The sequence below is a fragment of the Chiloscyllium plagiosum genome, unplaced genomic scaffold (genome assembly GCF_037043375.1).
Source record: "Chiloscyllium plagiosum isolate Xiang-an unplaced genomic scaffold, Cpla_swu_hap1 HiC_scaffold_31, whole genome shotgun sequence".
NCBI classification, from domain to species: domain Eukaryota; kingdom Metazoa; phylum Chordata; class Chondrichthyes; order Orectolobiformes; family Hemiscylliidae; genus Chiloscyllium; species Chiloscyllium plagiosum.
In genome coordinates, this window is record NW_028270169.1 from 55675074 (window position 1) to 55693823 (window position 18750).

The window sequence follows — 18750 nt, forward strand, 5'->3', positions numbered from 1 at the left end:
ACCCAGACTTCTGAGCCAGATGCAGGGACTCTACCACTGCACCACATGACCCCGTGTCGTGGTAAAGTCTCTGTGTAACTAGTGTAAGTTAAGCCTGTGATTGATGTGTATAGTTAGGGCTTTTCTCCTTCTGTTTTGTTGTTTTCTTGTTCATGGTAATTGTGTTATAATGTGGGGAAAATTGACTGAATGTTAGATGTAATCAATCCCATAATTATATTGCCACAGATCACTAATTATAGAGAATGCTAAACTGTTGATTCACAGAATAGGTATTAAAGTTAATTGGAAATTTCACTCAAGGCTTTTATAAAATAACATCATGGTTTTGAAGTATGACATTGTCTCTGCAGTTTCAAAGTTGTGATTACAGGAATGTTTTCCCTCTTTGTATTTATCATGCCAACGAGTCAACACTGCTCTGAGCTGTGTGGCATTTGCGAAATGGTCCTGTCAGCTGGAGGGAAGGTTGGGGCGACGATGGCTCTCTGGACGGTCAAGGGCTTTAAAATGCCAAGGTTTTGTTTTCATTTCTTCAGAGGAGGAATCTTTGAATTAATTTGGGTGTGTGAAGGCGTTGGAGCAATGGTCATGCTCATTTGTCCCACGTGGTCTGATCTGTCTGATTCCCTGTTTGTTCAGACTGACTGGAGGGGACCATCGTTTGATCTTTGCTCCGCCGTAGTGCGTCCACCCTAATTTCAATCTTGTCCTCAATTTTTTGTGTTTTACAACCAAGGATTGACACTGGCCACCCTCATCTCCCCTCTCTCATTCCTCAGAGCAGCAGGAGCTTTCACCGTAAGAATCCCTTCAGTGTGGAAACAGGCCATTCGGCCCATCGAGTCCACATTAACCCTCGGAACCACCCCACCACCACCACCCAACCTATCCCTGTATTTCCCATGGCTAACCCACCTAGCCTGCATAGTGCCCAGGGATATGGGAAAGTTAGCATGCCCAACTCACCTAACCTGCACACCTTCGGTCTGAGGGAGGGAACTCTGGGGAAAATGTGCAATCTCTACACAGACTGTCTCCCGAGGCGGGAATAGAACCCAGGCCCGTGGCACTGTGTTCAGTAGCAGTGCTAACCATTCAGCCATCGTGCTGCCTCTGTAGGGAATTTCCCTCCCTCCTGCTACTCGGAGACACTGACTGAAGATATGTGTCCCGTTCAGTCCTGACATTGGCATTGACTCGCTGCTGAATATAAGATCTCTTCATTAGTATAAGGTTCCACTGCACCAACCCATACCCACTGAAGTGCAGCGAACATGAAAAGCCAGCCTGATCATAAAGTCGCTGTTGAATGAGATGGCGTCTCAGTCCCTCGGGTAGCATGGAAAGACCTGTTCATCTTTTAATCCTTTTATATTTCCACTATACTGCTGGAGACAAAATATCTTCTGTGTACAATCCACTATTTTTAGATCTGAGTTGCTAGATCTCTGAGGTCTGGAATGAGGGGGGGGTGATATGCTGAAATGCCGGCCTTGAAGGTTTCATTAGAAATACATTAAAAAGTTAGTGGATTTTTTTTATAAAAAGAAAACCAAACTCCATGGAGTAAACAACTTAGTAACTTGGCAGGAGAGGAGACGGGAAGGAGCACGGGGATATTTACTGAAGCCACCCCTCTTTATAAAGGATTTTTGTTTCACTGTTATGGCACCCTCTATGATCATTGTGCTTCTGAAACCATTCCAAGTGTTCATTCCCGCACTCTGTCCTGTTTGTAGCTGGAAAGCCTTTGTTTTGTAATGTGTATGCCGTCTCCCAAAACAGCGACTTGTGAAGCGAAAGGGGTTTTGTTTTGTGTGTGATTGTGATTCTAACAGGGAGTTGCTCTGGAAAGGAGAGGTGTCTCTCAAATGCATTCTTTTGACCAATGGCCTAAGTGGGTGAAAGGTCATCACCAAACCTTCCTGCGGCTTTCGGTGGGACAGGCTGCCAACCTCCAAGCCCACGTTTGACTCAATTTGGTGCTGCTGTAAGGAATAAGGGTAGAGTTGCCATAGTCCTCCCAGTTGATAGGGCAGCTCTCTCTCATTACAGAGAGATGACTGGTGGTGGTTTAACCTGAAGGTCAGGTGAGGAGGACAGTCCTTCATGGTAACCTCGGGCAGTACGGAAATTGGTGTCATGCTGCATCGCAAATCCAGCCAACAGCATTAACTGGCCCCCAGATAGTAAGGAGTACTGCAGAACAGAGTAAACTGTGCCTATCAGCCATTGCTGTATCCACAGGTCCTGACCTAGGGCCCCTGCCACACTGCATCAAAACTCCATCCTTGATTCTCCTTGCCCTGTCTGTCATAGAGCCAGATAACAGCGTGGAAACAGTGCCTTCAATCCAACTCATCTTCAATCGTCAGCGTCAGGGTCATTCTTGCTATTGTTGTGTGTCCTTGGCTATTGGAAGGGAGGACTCTCAAACACAGGAAGGGGCTCTGGCCCATTCTGCCTCTGCAGTCCCACACCCACCTCTCCCCATAGCAATACAAATTCTCTCCCTCTGTCTCGTTAGTTACCGACTCCACACCACCCTGTCAAACAGCACATCCCAGATCCTAACTACTCACTGCTGCGTTTTTTAAAAAAAGTGTTTTTTTTTCACAGGAATGTGACAATGTGCCAATGAACCTCGACGAACCTTCTGCTAATTGAATATAGAGCAGCCATATGCTGAGAACGTCAAAACCAAAAAAAGGCTAGCATTTAGTTCGATTTGAGCCTCCTTCAATCACCAGGCATCTTGTAGCACTTTAGAGCCAATGTGGTACTTCTAAATGCAGTCAGTGTTGTCTTGTAGGAAACACAGCAAGCTCCCACAAAATAGCCATGCGATGATGATCCAGATCATCTGTTTTCATGATATTTTGGGATAAATATTTTCCAGGACACCAGGGTGACTATCCTGCCCATCTTCAAAGCAGTGTGCCAGGATCATTCCCAGCCTTCGAAGGGGCAGGCAGGGCCTTAGGTTAACATCTCACCTGTTCAAGAGAGCACCTCCAACAATATAGCACACCAAGGTTTGTAGCTCAGGTTGAGGTTTAGGGTGGAGGTTTGCTCACTGAGCTGTAGGTTTGATATCCAGACGTTTCATTACCTGGCTAGGTAACATCATCAGTGGCAACCTCCAAGTGAAGCGAAGCTGTTGTCTCCTGCTTTCTATTTATATGTTTGTCCTGGATGGGGTTCCTGGGGTTTGTGGTGATGTCATTTCCTATTCGCTTTCTGAGGGGTTGATGGATGGTGTCGAGATCTATGTGTTTGTTTATGGCGTTGTGGTTGGAGTGCCAGGCCTCTAGGAATTCTCTGGCATGTCTCTGCTTAGCCTGTCCCAGGATAGATGTGTTGTCCCAGTAGAAATGGTGTTTTTCTTCCGTGTGTAGGCCTACAAGGGAGAGAGGGTCGTGTCATTTTGTGGCTAGCTGGTGTTCGTGTATCCTGGTGGCTAACTTTCTTCCTGTTTGTCCTACGTCGTGTATAGCACACCCTCGGTACTGCACGGGAGTATTGTCTTGCGTTTTGCGCTCTGAGTGTGACTTGAAGCATTAACGTTCTGAGTTGGAGTGAGGTGCTGTCCATTGAATCATGGCCTGAGGTGTGCTCCCACTGTTAACCCTCAAACAAAACAATCAAGTCTACGGCTTGAAGATACCATCCCTGTAGCAAGCCTGTTTTAAAGCTACAAAAAGTCAGAACAATGTATTTACATTGAATATCTCTCTCAAAGTCTTGTGGATGGAATGCATTCTGTTTTTGTGCTTTTCACAGAACAGTTTGTAACGTCACTGTAGCAAAATTCCCAAGGGTATGGAAGCTGCTCGGAAAACAGAAGTTTATGTTTGACAGTCGATGGGAAAAATTTCTCTTGCATTTTGAACACCACCTTCAGGATGTCTCTAGTGCTTATGTAATCGTGAGTGACTGCACAGCACAGATACAGCAGAATCGGGGAATAGCACTCTGCTGGGATGACAGTGAGCTCTTGGGACTGAGGTAGCTGTTACCCAATGAGGATCTTCAAAGCAAAACCCGATAGGGAATCCTTCCCAACATAGTTCGATGAACTGACAGTGCATTCCCCCTGGGGTGTCCCATCATAATTAGAAGCTTCCAAGTCAGACAACCCACCGGTTTTTGTGCTGGGCCCACATGCCTCAACCACACCCATTCTGCCCAGTTACATCGTGTCATGGGAACCAGGGCATTGTTGGTAGGTTTCTGTCAGAGTCATAGAGATGTACAGCACAGAAACAGACCCCTTCGGTCCAACCCGGCCATGTCGCTAGCACCTTTTTCAGATTGTGTTGATCGAAGATAACAAAAACTCTCCAAGTGCAACAGTGTGTGCTGTTAACAAACATTATGTTTTTTAAAAAAAAGACCAAATTTGCACTGATGTAGCATCTTCCAGTAACCCCAGGAGGTTACCAGGCATTTCAGGGCCAACAGTGTACTTTCTTAAAGTGCAGTTGCGATTAAAATGTTAGAAAATGATAGCAGCCCATGTATGCACAGCAATATCCCACAATCCATGGTGAGAAAAATGTCCAGGCAACTTGTTTCCTTGATATAGTCTGAAGGCTGGCAGAATATAGAATACAGAGAGAACTAGCCATTTGGATACAGAACTGGCTCAATGGTTGAAGACAGAGGGTGGTGATGGAGGGTTGTTTTTCAGACTGGAGGCCTGTGACCAGTGGAGTGCCACAAGGATCGGTGCTGGGTCCACTACTTTTCATCATTTTTATATAAATAATTTGGATGTGAGCATAAGAGGTACAGTTAGTAAGTTTGCAGATGACACCAAAATTGGAGGTGTAGTGGACAGTGAAGAGGGTTACCTCAGATTACAACAGAATCTGGGCCAATGGGCTCAGAAGTGGCAGATGGTGTTTAATTCAGATAAATGCGAGGTGCTGCATTTTGGCAAAGCAAATCTTAGCAAGACTTATACACTTAATGGTAAGGTCCTAGGGAGTGTTGCTGAACAAAGAGACCTTGGAATTCATAGCTCCTTGAAAGTGGAGTCGCAGGTAGACAGGATAGTGAAGAAGGCGTTTGGTATACTTTCCTTTATTGGTCAGAATAGTGAGTACAGGAGTTGGGAGGTCATGTTGCGGCTGTACAGGACAATGGTTAGGCCACTGTTGGAATATTGTGTGCAATTCTGGTCTCCTTCCTATCGGAAAAATGTTGTGAAACTTGTAAATCTTTTCTGAACCCTTTCAAGGATGTCAGGGTAGGAGGATTTGAACTATAGGGAGAGGCTGAATAGGCTGGGGCTGTTTTCCCTGGAGCGTCGGAGGCTGAGGGGTGACTTTAAAGACCTTAAAATCATGAGGGCCATGGATAGGGTAAGTAGACAAAGTCTTTTCCCTGGGGTGAGGGAGTCCAGAACTAGAGGGCATAGGTTTAGGGTGAGGGGCGGGGAAGTTTTAAAAGGGACCTAAGGGGCAACTTTTTCACGCAGACGGTGGTGCGTGTATGGAATGAGCTGCCAGAGGAAGTGGCGCAGGCTGGCATTTACAAAATTTAAAAAGCATTTGGATGGGTATATGAATTGGAAGGGTTTAGAGGGATATGGGCCAAATGCTGGCAAATGGGACTGGATTAATTTAGGATACCTGGTTGGCATGAATGAGTTGGCCCACAGGATCTGTTTCTGTGCTGTACATCTCGATGACTCTGAGATTGCCCCTGTAGTTCGTTGGGGAGTAGCACAAATGGATTGATTAGAGTTTGGCTTATCTTGTCATCCAAAAGAGAGGTCATTTACCAATGGAGCACTCCCTCAGTCTGGCACTGGGAGCATGATTTTGTGTCGATTGTGTAATTAAATATCAAGGGGGACTTGGAGCCTGCATCTTTCTGACTGAAGCAAGATGGAGACATGGTTGCCTGCACTACCCAGATATTTCCGGGTTCTGGATTCAGTCCAGTTTTAGTGAGCAGTGTGCTGATGCCACAGATCAGAAACCAACAGGACTTGGCAGTTTGGGTAACACCATAGCTGGGGTATTTGTAAATAAAATTGGCATTTAAAAATGGAGCTAGCAATGAAAGTAGGCTGTTTTTATCTCCGAGATGTGTGGAGGTGCTGGTGTTGGAGTGGGGTGGACAAAGTTAAAAATCAACTAGGCAAAAGTGAGGACTGTAGATGCTGGAAACCAGAGTCTAGATTAGAGTGGTGCTGGAAAAGCACAGCAGGTCAGGCAGTATCCGAGGAGCAGGGAAATTGACTTTTTGGGCAAAAGCCCTTCATCAGGAATAGAGGCAGGAAGCCTCCAGGGTGGTGAGATAAATGGGAGGGGTGTGGGGCTGGGGAGAAGGTAGCAAAGAGTACAATAGGTGAATGGGGGTGGGGATGGAGGTGATAGGTCAGAGAGGAGGTTGGAGCAGATAGGTGGGAAGGAAGATAGGCAGGTAGGACAGGTCATGAGGGTGGTGCTGAGCTGGAAGTTTGGAGCTGGGGTGAGGTGGGGTTGGTGAAGAGGAAATAAGGAAACTAGTGAAGTCCACGTTGATGCCCTGGGGTTGAAGTGTTCCGAGGCATAAAAATCCCACAACACCAGGTTATAGTCCAACAGGTTTATTTGGAAGCATTAGCTTTTAGAGCGCTGCTTCTTCAGCTAATAGAGTAGGATCATGGGACACAACTTAAGCAAATGATCGTGGTGTCATACACTAGTGCGATACCTTTTGCTATAAATTCTGTGTCCTAAGATTCTACTCCACTAGCTACCTGATGAAGGAGCAGCACTCCGAAAGCTTGCATTTCTAACTAAACCTGTTAGACAATAACCTGGTATTGTGTGATTGTTAACTTTGACTCTAAGGAACAGCATCGGCAGGTTACTGCAATAAGCAGTTATGTTTCCGTAACAACAGGGAAAATGCTAAACAGTGTGGAGGCTTGGAGCAGGCTCTGTAAATGTCACACCCAAGCAATTATATTAATTCCCTGAATGAGTTTAGGAAGGAAAATTCGCCAGACTTTCCTACTCCTGATTGTTATCCAGTGACCCCATTGTGGTTTTAATCACTTTGTGCACCTGTGGGCTCATTTTTAATGATTTTAATGTTGGACCTTTTAAAACTCCATCCACTTACTGTTTCCTCCATGCTTCTCGATTTCCATTGTTAATCTGTCATTCTTATTCACTTTGCACCTTGACCTTTTTCTGGCTGTTGGTGTATTTTTGTCCTCCATGTTTGATTGTGGTTGAGTGTATTTGATTGCCAGACCGTTTATAACAATGCAAGATTCTCCTGCAAAGAAATCTGATTCCGCCCAGCGGCTTCTGTGCACACCTTTGTGTGGTTTACCTCAGGGCAGTACTCCGGGGACGCCCAGTGCTGAAACACAAGCTGCTTGGTAAATTCCACTCCACTGAATCACCAAGAATGAGTGGATTTCCGGGAGTGTTCTCTTCAGGTAGAATGACTGCTATTTAATCTAGAATCCCATGCCGTGCGTGACTGGCTCGCTTACAATTTTGTACATTCATGAGGTGGCTTAGCGAGTATCACTCTCACCCCTGAATCACAGGTTTGTGGATTCAGTCTCCCCCTGGTCTATAAGAGGGGAGCAAAGTCTAAGCTGTCACTGCAGTGCGGTACAAACAGAGCCTAACACTGTCAGAGGAGCTGCCTTTCTCAGGGGGGCTACAATTGAGGCCCCACCCCAATCCTATTTGGTGCATGTAGAAAAAAGTCAGTGTCAAAAAAAAAGGAATCTTTCCTGCTACCCTAACTAATTATTATCTCCCACACACAGAGACACACACACACCCACCCCTCCTCCAAATCTACATCACTGACACTGATTATCTGGTCATTGTGGGAGCTTGCTGTGCACACGTTAGTTCTATGTTTCCTTCATTACCTCAGGAACGACATTTCAGAAGCACTTTGCTACCTTTCTGTGCTCTGGGATGTCTGGGATGATGCTGTATACCTTTAGTTGTGTTGACCCAGGTTTGCCAGCCATGCCTTGAGCTGCCCCATGTTAATGTGTTGCTGCTACCCAAGCACGTTTACAGCAGCCAATAGCTCCACTCTCTGGTTGCCCTCGGAGCTGCTATGCTGTACGTTGAAGGCCAGAAACCAGTTGGTGGTGTTAGGGACCTAACAATGCCTACCCACCGTTCCTGTCTGTGCTGTTGACATGGAACTGTTGCAGAGTTGGACATATTCCAGCAGTCTGGTTAGGTTTTGGCAGGCTTCTCCCCCCAGTGACCGCAGGAATATTTGTAGGCCAGCAGCTGATCTGGAATGTGACTGCGAAACCACAGTGGCAGTGCGATTTTGTCCCTCTGCAGAGTAAATAGGTCAGCATTGATGTAGTATTAAAGCCAAGGGCAGCGTGGGGGGGTGGGGTAGCATTCCTGCTCAAACTGGCTGGTCGACTCCCTCTCGCTTGGTGTCCCCGCCCGCTGCAGCCACCCAATCTTCAAATCTGGGCAAACCCCAGCTTGAGACTTGCTTGGAAACTGCACTGGTTTGTACGCCGTTCCCAGGCAGCACTGCAGTCAGTTCCCCTGTGGCTGTATACATTGCACAGACGTCCCACACATGTTTCCTACTGCCCTGCCAGTATCCTGGGCTGGACCACCACAGCTTGTCGTGGGCTGCACCATGAAAAATGACTTATGGCCAGGCATCAGGAGGTTTGGGCTCAGAGCCTGCCCTGGGATTCTCTGTACACTGTTCCACAAAAAACAAATGGCATTCTCTCACAGCCACCATTTGTTTCCCATGTGGAAATTCCATCCCAGTGTGGAACAAGGGAATAGGATGTTGGCATCAGTCAGGTTCTGATCATTAGTGAGTGACGGAGTGGTCTGCTGACCAGCTTTAACAGAACAATGTCTGATTTAGAATTTGACAAACAAGTTTGAAGCATTTAAGCTTCCGTGATAGACAGCAGATGACTTGCATAAGGGATCCTTGTGATGTTAGAACAAGTTTCCATTGAGGTAAACAGGGAAAATAAATATTCATGCATTTGGCACAGGGATTGGGCATTATGGGTGGCATGGGGTTAAGCAAGTTGGCGAACAGTTCCTTTGCCTCAGGAGGCAATGATTTGATTGAGCCAAGGCACTTGGAATGCAAGTCTTGGCTTTTGCTGTAGCTTTTATCGCTCCCTCACCCCTTCTCAATTCTCCCCTCACACTGTTGCTGTGAGGTATGTAGATGTAACATGCCAGAGGTGGGGAGTTAAGACACAACTACTTACATCAGGTCATGTTGTAGGTGATCTGTAAGAGGAACTGTCTTAGTGTTGCCTTTCACTGTGGAAGGTCTGGAGGCTACTTGATTAATCTGCTTCTATGAATTGGCTGTGTAGTCTTGGCATATTTCTGCTTTGCATTTACATAGCGCCTTTGAAGTATTAAAACAGTAGGGCTTGTTGTTAGAAACCAGTTAGTTTGGCTGAAGGACAATTCTCGAAGTCAGGTCTCGAACCCTCTGTGGATATCAGGCTTTCTGGTGAGTGTGCAGAACAGTTACTGGTTCTGTTATAATTCAGGAAGGCAGATAAAGCGCAGGTTGAAAGGAACAATCTGAGAATATAACACTGGTGGTGGAGAATGGAGGTTTGATTTTATCCCTTTTTTAACCTCTGAGGATACCACATTGCTGCTTGTCTATGTGGACTAAGCATTTGTGGTCTTTGAGGGATAATAATCCCTCAATTTATGGAAAGTAAACTCTTGCCTCACATTCCTGGAAGCTAATTTCTTGAAATGAACAATGGACTCCTTTCAAACATTCCAGAGACTAAAATTCACACTTTTCTGATTGGGAATTCCACACTGAAGAACAAAAAAATCTTCTTCCGCACTGTCTCAGGTCAGCAATAAAGAGCTGTTGAGTTTCCATCCCATCCCATCCCGGGGCTCGATGGACTGGAAAGCTGCATTTTCACACCCTGACCTAACTGGTTAATCACCTGTGAACTGTTCCAAAAGAGCAGCTGGTAACAGTGGCACTATCTCTTAGTCAGCCATGTCTGTTGTGCAGGGCTGCAGGTCCGCCTGTAGGCTCCAATGTGCCCTGGCTGCCTCAGACACTACTTTGGATGGGCAGGGTACTAAGGGAAGATTAACACCGCCAGGTCAGGTGTGTTTTTTGTACAAAGTCTCTGTTCCCGTTTCCTCTGCGATGCTTGCTAATCCTTGGAATTTGAAATAGATTTGCTAGCATTCTTTGGAAGTGGCCTTGCGCTAAAATGTTTTGCTCCCCATGTGTGTATTGTGGCAAGGGGGCAGAGATGGGTTGCTTATGCCAATGCCAAAGTTTGAACTATAAGCGAAATGGCTACCTTTTGTGTTTTGGTTTCTATGTTTCTGTATGTCTAACCCCCTTTTCCTGTGATTCCACAATAAGACCTATTTGAGGAAGCAGGGATGAATTCTTGAGTTTGTGCTTGCTATCAGATGCAGCTACTTTGACTCAATCTCTACAGTGTCATTTAACCTGGGCGATTTTTGAAAAACTTGTTTTGTTTGAAGGGAGTGCTCCTGGATATTGGCCTTTAACCTATTCTTCAGGTTAAAGCATTTTTTCCTTGTATTTTCCAGCTAGAAATCCTTGTGTGTTTTCCTTATTTTAATATGAAAACTGACAATCCAAGAATAGATGCTTGAACTAATATAGTTGCAAGGCCCTCTCCTGTGTGCTAAATTACTGGCCCACATTGCCATCTTATTGGTCAACTGGATCATTTGGCCTTGTCTAAAATATTGACTTGTGAAGTAACAACCCTACAGAAGTCTAACGTTTGCTTCCTGGTCAGGAAGGCCCTTTATTTTCAACAAATCGCTACCCTTATTTGAAACCAGTCTACATTGCAACAGCTCTTAGGCAATACGAGACCCCATTTGAAACTGAAAGTAGACTACATTGGTCAAGAAACACTCCAATCCTTCTGTCCCTTGCACTAATCTATTGCCTTCCAAACCATTGGCTGAAACTCATTGTTGAATGAGTCCCAGTCTAAATTGAGCCTGATGGGGACCACAATGTACTCTACTCAGGAACCAGAGCCTGCCTGGTGCAGTTACAAGGCTAGGTGCCATAACAGAATAACCGTAGAGTTTATCAGGGCCAGATTACAAGAAACTAGAGTTGTGAACGCAGCCTAATCCATCTCATAAGCCAGCCTTCCATACTTCCTGCTTCAGGTATGTTCTCGCCCGCTGGAAGATACAAAAGTGTGAAAACACATACCAGCAGATTCAAGAACAGCTTCTTCCCCGCTATTATCAGACTTATGAACAGACCTCTCATATATTAGCATTGGTCTTTGACTGCACTGTCTCTGGAGCTGTAACACTATATTTTTGCTTTCTGTTACCCTGATGTACTTGTGTATGGGATGATTTGCCTGGATAGCAGGCAAGGTAATACTTCTCAGCCGCCTGAATAAAAAATTAAAAATGCTGTCTTGACGTAATTTATTGATATCTCTAAGTTATTTCCTGGCATCTGCTGTGACTGATTGAGGTGCTGAAAGTATAAAAATAGGACACAGGCCCATGACCGATAGTTTAATGTTCGCAAAAGGAGATTCCATTTGTGAATTTTTGTTGTTATTGTGTTGTCTCAGTTTTCTCCGTGTGGACTAGAAAATAAACATTGACTGTGGGAGCCCTTACTGAACAGGGGAACTATGTGACATTAAGGGGAGGTAAATCTTCAATAATGTGCGTTTAATTGGCCTCCATTTTGTTTTCTCTCCTTTTTCTTGTTCTCAGTTGGAGATAAAGTTCCTGCTGACATCCGGATTATCAGCATCAAGTCAACGACCCTCCGAGTTGATCAGTCCATCCTCACAGGTGAGACTTTCACAGGATGTGCAACTCAGTCCAGAATCCATTCAGTTCATCAGATGTGAACAGTTCCACCTTTTATGACTAATTTGTCAAGCTTCATCATTGGGGTCGGGGCACTGGTTTGGATCAGTTTCTTTATATTGACCTAATGAAGATTTGGTGCATAATGTTCTTGGTGTGTCCTTGGATATTTCCGTATTCAGTACCTCTGTTTTCTACGCTAGCGGTACCCTGCTTTGTACTTGGTGTCAAGTGAATTATATTATGTCAAAGATCAGCAAGTGAAAAGGAATACTTCTCAATACAAGTAGTGTTCCTGCTTATTCCAACATGCTCTGAGCTTGATTTTACAACCCTTTGACACTGGAATGAAACTCCAAACTGCCTCTATTGTGTCCCCAAGTCTCCTATTTGGCACATATTGATATCTGCAAATTATTTCTTGTCTGTCATGACTGATCAAGGTGGGGGAAAAAGTCACAAGCTCATGCCCAATAGTTAAATGTTCACAGCAGGTGGCTGATGAAGAAGGGTGGTGTCTCCTCTGAGGGGCCCATGTGGAGTTCTGCTTTGAGCACAAGAATAGCCTGAGAGCTGTGAAATGTTTGCAGGGAGAGCCTGCTGAGGGAAGGGTTTGTCCCTTACGTCACCGTAGCAGCTACACCTGGTACCCGAGGCGATTACCGTTTTCATCATCCACATGAGTTTGCAAGAAACAGATCATTCCGGCCCGATCCAAATCCCAGTCCAGCTTTGGTGTAGATCCTTCAATGTGATTACTATATCCCCCACCCCATGCTAATTGTTACTGGTTATCTCAGATTAGATCATCTTTGCTTTAAGAAAGCCTTTCCTACTTTACTAGTATTGAAGTACCTCAGACTTCTCAACTTTTGCAGTTTTCACAAAGTCCTCCCACTGAGACAGTTGTAGATTCAGCTATGTGCACTTACCTGTCATGACCCCAAGATGTCCCAGAGTGCTTTGCAGCATAGACCGTTCTGTAATGTCGGAAGTGCAGCGGCCAATCAGAGTGCAGCAGATTCTCAAACCACAGACGTGTCTGTTTTAGGTCATGGGCTGTACGCAGCACTAGCAAAGTCAGCATTTATTATCCATTGCCTTTGAACTGAGTGCCTTAATATTTCAGAGGACAATTAAGAGTCTCCCACATTGTGGACCTGGAGTCACATGTAGGTCAGACCAGGTAAAGATGGAAGATTTCCTTCCCTAAAGGACTGTAGTGAGCCAGATTTTGTTTTTTATAGCAATTGATAGATGGTAATCCCCACCACCATCTGGATCAGCTGCTTTGGTGGGGTTTGAACCCACATTCACAGACCATTGACCCCTAGAATACCAACCCAGTGAATGAAGCAAAGTAACATCTACATGAGCTCCTTGTTATCTGCCAATCTATTTACTTACGGGGTCATCCCCAGCTCCATTTTTGAATTTTCCCAATGTCTCATTCAGGGAAGTATATGGGAGTGGAATTGTGTGTGTTGTTCTCCATAGAGGTCTATGCGTCTGTCCCTTGCAGGTAATAAATGAGGACTGAACGGACCATCTTCCATTCCATTTTGACCTGTTGAGCTTGCTATCCATGAAGTTCAATGAAGCAGCTTCTTTCTGCCAGAATGCTGGGTGTTAACTGGAGCTGGCATCATGAGTTTCTGGCAAGATTTAGTGACTAAGCCTGTCGTGTTGTATCCTACTGTTCAAGGAATGTGTAGCAGAATGTGAGGGTGGAATTCCACTATTTAATGTCAGCCTTGCGACTCTGGTAATTAGTGAGCAGCTACATATCTTAAACGTTCCAGGACATTTAATTAAATTGACATTTCTCAGAGTCCATATTTCTGCCTGGGGTATTGTTGATTTATTACGCAGAGTTGTTGTGTCATAAAGAAGCCTTTATTTGTGGAGATCTGGAGGAAAATGTTAGGCCAGTGCTTAATGTTGTTGCAGCACCTGTGTTACTGCCCATTTACTGAGACACCCTGCTTGATCTCATCATTAAGCAACTGACATCTGATACGTGGAGCAAGATTGTCAGAGCAAGGGAAATCACTTCCCAGGTATGAAAGGCCGGTCTGACCATAGCAATCAACCTGTCCAGATTTGGTTCCGCATTCGAAAGACAGGGGTTCCATTTCTGTGACCTTTGTGCACTCCCCTGAACCCCTCCCCTCCCCTCCCCTCTGGAAACCCTTGTTATTTTTTTGGACAGTGGGAAACCAGAGATAGCAGCAACATATTCCATTTGGAAAGGGGCTGCAAGAGATGTCACTTGCATCAATGAGCTCACCATTTGGCATGGTAGCAACATCAGTGTGAACCCTGGGAGCTGCTTGTTTTCTTAGTGACAGGCGGAAAATAAATGGTGGCAGGTCTAATGGTTCAGAATAATTCACTGAGCGGGGAGTTGCATTATCCCTGCTTCAACTAGACAAAGTCCTTCATTGCTCATTCTTTACTGCATTTCTCAAACTGCCATGGTGAAAGAAACATGTCAGAAATCTGGCTGAGTGTTTTTGGAACCAATTGCAAGAGGGAAGGAAGATCGTGTAGTTTAGGAGCTCTTTTCTCAGCTCTCCTCAACTCGGACGCCTCCAGAATCCAACGGCTGCTTCCTGAGCATTTTTTTGATATTCGTTCAAGGGATCTGGGTGACACTGGCCAGCATTTATTACCCATCCCCCAGAGGGCAGATAAATATCAACCATATGGCCACCATTTGACTCCTAATTCTAAATCAATTGTTGAATTGTAATTCCACCATCTGCATGATTCAAACTCTGGTCCCCAGAATGTTGCCAGGGTCTCTAGATTAATAGTCCAGTGATAATACCACTAGACCATCGCCTTTCCCCTAATACGTGTCACCTTCAGGTTAAGGGAACTGATCTATTTGAGGAGGACAATTGGTCAGCACTAGTTCTTCAGTCAAAGCCAGGCTGTGAATGATTGATCATCTAATTAAACTGACAAGGCTCCTTCAACCGTCCAAAAGCATGACTGCTACCATCTAGAAGGACATGGGGGAACACAGCCCCCTGACCATCCTTCTCTGAGGTACACACCATCCAGGTTTTAGCTATGTTGCCGTTCCTTCAGCGTCACTGGGTTAAAATCCTGGAAGTCCCTCCCTCTCAGGACTGTGGCTGCACCTTAAACCAAAACAGACTGCAGTGAATCCAAAGGGAAGTTCACTACCACCTTCTCCAGGACAGTTAGGGATGGTCAATATACACTGGTCAAGGATAGAAGACCCATCAAGCAAGTAGATCAAAGACACTTCCCTACAGCCATACCTCACCGTCCACTCAGGATGCAACTAAACTGTTACTTCTGTAGTGTAACAGCATTTTGGGAGTGCAAAGAGGAAATCAATCTGTGCACAGGACATGAATAAATAACCATGTTGTTAGTTTTTGGTGCTGTTGGAAGTTTATTGGAATTAGTCATGTCCATTTAATCCCTATTTTAATGTCTTCTCTGAAAGACAGCTGTAATGATTTAGCACACACTCCGTACTATATTTGTGGCAGCCTTGGTCACACACTCAAGTGGCATTTGATTTAATCAGCATCTGAAGTCATGGAGAGCTGGCTATAAAAGTAAGGCAAACTGATGCAATGCAAGCAGGAAATTTCCTTCCCATAATCCCGAGACTGAACGTTGACGATTCTTATTGTTCTTTTCCCCCGAGTCAACCTGTTCTGTAATGATATTGCCCCCTCTGGAGCAGGTCAGCCTGGTAACCCCGGCCTCCTGGCTCTCACTACCACAAGAGCCCCTACACTCTAGGTTTTGCCTTGTTCACTGGCCACCACATGTGTTACCGTAAACCACTGATTCATAACTCCTTACCTTCACAGAATAATTGCACATGTCTTTTCAAAATACTGCTCAGAACACAATAAATAAAAATTGGAGGTAGAGGCAATGTTTTAATCTTCAACAGAATTATTGTGCAGGCTGAGAGGGTCCGACGTGCCTCCAGTTTTGATCAGCCATGCGATAGAGGAGCATGTACAGTGCAAGGAATAAAAAGCAGAACTGAGATGGCAGAAATCCTACTGGAAGTGAGTTACATAATGGGACAAAGGAATTCTCCATGTTGGGGTACGGCTCGTTCAGTTTACACTATTACCTGTTCAATCAGTGAAACCCTTGATGAAACATTAAAAATCAAATTGGAGAGATTGGTACTTAAGGTTTGGTTAAGTGGAATAAGGGAAGGGAAAAATTCCGTGAGTTACACTGCTCCCAATCACTGGCTGAGCTTGATTGGATAAATGGTCTAGCTCAAAACCACCCTTTGGTTTGATCTCTGTCTATGCCTGTCTTGTCTGCTGGTCGTTGGGTTGTTCCGTAAGTTTGTGCAGCTTCACACCAACCTTGAGCAGGTCTCTGCTCTTCAGTTCACATTCTCTCTCCAAGATAACACCTGGTTATGAGGGGTAGGGTGACTGGGCCAGTGTGGAGGGTGTCACACACTGAGTCTACCTGCTCTCAATGCTGACATTCACAGGACCAGGGTTTCATTTCCCAGAAGGAATAACCTGTCTTGGAAGGCAAAACAAAATCATAAAATGTAGTTAGGTGAGTCAATGAAAAGAAACACAAATATGGGGTTGGTTACTCTCGGAAGCTCCCTACTGTCAATTGTTCAATTGGTGCCACATTGTGAAATATTCCTGAGAAAGATTGCTTTGTGAAGTGGGAGGAGTGAGTTATTACTTCAAAGAATGCTAACAATATTTAGTGCAAAGGTTCCAAGAAGTGAGAAGCTCTTTTATTTGGCAACTGCAAAGCCAAAGATAAGGTTGTTAGTTAGGCAAAAACTGGTTCCCCGCCTGGTTTTGCATTTACTCTGACTCGTTGTTACCATATCCCGATGGGCTGTTCTGGAATTAACATAAAGAAATTGCTTATTAGTTTCTCATTTGTCTGTTTGAGTGTGAATTTACACATGCATTCTTCTGTTTAACACAGTGTCCATTCCGAAGTATTAAAGTGGTGAAAGCATTGTCCTCCCTGTGCTGCTGTGGCTAGCTGTTGTTGTCAGTCATACCCCCGTCTCCATTGGTGATGGCATTAGTGCTTGTCCTGGGTTTTATTCACATGGAGCCTGCAGTGGTTGCACTTGTTCCCAGGACGGCCCTTCGAGATGAATGCTGCTCTCGTCGTCTCTCTGCTGTCTATGTTTCATGCTTCCTCACGTTAACTCTCTGCTCTCTATGTCTAGGGGAATCTGTCTCTGTTATCAAGCACAGTGACCCTGTACCAGACCCTCGAGCTGTGAACCAGGATAAGAAGAACATGCTGTTTTCGGTGGGTAGTGACTGTGATGAATCCAGTTTTGTTCACGGATCAACGGGGAGAGCTCTTTTGTGCATTTTACACTGACCTTGTTTTCCAAGGTGGAAATTGTGCACTGGGCTCCGTTAATATTTGAGGTTTATCAACAAGGCGTCCTACTGAAGGCTGTTGATTGTGTGCACAGCCAGATGTACGGTGCGCTGACAGTACTGCCAGAACATCTGCACTCCGTGTGAGGGAATATGGAGGAGTCCAGCATTGTCTGAACGCAGGTGCAGTCTATTTTGTCCAGTGGCCAAATCCATTTCTGTATATTTATTCTGTACCTATTATGGAGTATGGCTAGGCCAGAACTGGTTGCACATCCCTAATTGCCTCTGAACTGAGTGGCTCATTTTAGAGAGTAGATCAGAATCAAGTGCATGTCAGTCAGACTGGGTCAACATGGTAAATTTCCTTCTCTGAATGACATTACTGACTCAGAAGTTTGGAAGCCGTGTCAATAGACATGGTCCTCACTGACATAATTCCAGATTGATTAGTTAAGTTCAAGATCCCCCAGCTGCCGCAGTGAGAATTTAACCCATGTCTCCACAGCATTAGGTTAATAATGCCGTGACAGTGCTAACACATTGCCATCTCCTTCGAAGAAATAACCAGGAAGTGGTGTCTAATGTTGCAGTTTCCATTAGTATCGAAGTGTTGGTAAGGCATGGTCTTTGCTGGCAAGGCCAACATTTGCTGCCCACCCATGATGTCCTTGACGCTAAGTGGCCCATGTGAGGGTCACTAGCTAGGCAGCATTTATTGTTCATTTCTGATTATTGTCCATTAAAGGTCAACCACATTACTGTGGAGCTGTAGGCCAGAGGAAGTGGTGGAGGCTGGTACAATTGCAACATTTCAAAGGCATCTAGATGAGTATATAAATAGGAAGGGTTTGGAGGGATATGAGCTGGGTGCTGGCAGGTGGGACTAGATTAATAGAACATAGAACATAGAAGACTACAGCGCAGTACAGGCCCTTTGGCCCTCGATGTTGCGCCGATCCAAGCCCACCTAACCTATACTAACCCACTATCCTCCATATACCTATCCAATGCCCGCTTAAATGCCCATAAAGAGGGAGAGTCCACCACTGCTACTGGCAGGGCATTCCATGAACTTACGACTCGCTGAGTGAAGAACCTACCCCTAACTTCAGTCCTATATCTACCCCCCCTTAATTTAAAGCTATGCCCCCTTGTAATACCCGACTCCATACGCGGGAAAAGGTTCACACTGTCAACCCTATCTAACCCCCTAATCATCTTGTATGTTTTTTTTGGGGTGACTTGATAGAGGTGTACAAGATTGGGTTGGGATAGCTGGTCGGCATGGACAAGTTAGACCGAAAGGGTCTGTTTCCGTGCTGTATATTTCTATGACTCTATGTGCAGCAGATTTCCTTTCCCATTAGCGATCCAAAGAGTTTTTCCAGCAGTGACTATTCCAGCCATGAGACTAGACTATTCCAGATTTTCAATGCAGTCAGATTTCACCATCTGCCACAAGGGGG

General features: G+C 45.1%; 1 protein-coding gene across 2 annotated transcripts in view; it reads left to right on the forward strand.

Moving 5' to 3' along the window:
• The window catches only part of atp2a3 (ATPase sarcoplasmic/endoplasmic reticulum Ca2+ transporting 3), a 203933-nt gene that overhangs the window by 68609 nt on the left and 116574 nt on the right, over positions 1 to 18750 (forward strand). For both annotated transcript variants that reach the window (XM_087977553.1, XM_087977552.1), the window contains exons 6-7: positions 11784 to 11864; positions 17119 to 17204. In XM_087977553.1, coding sequence (XP_087833679.1) covers positions 11784 to 11864; positions 17119 to 17204 — 167 coding nt within the window. The remainder of the gene's footprint in view (positions 1 to 11783; positions 11865 to 17118; positions 17205 to 18750) is intronic.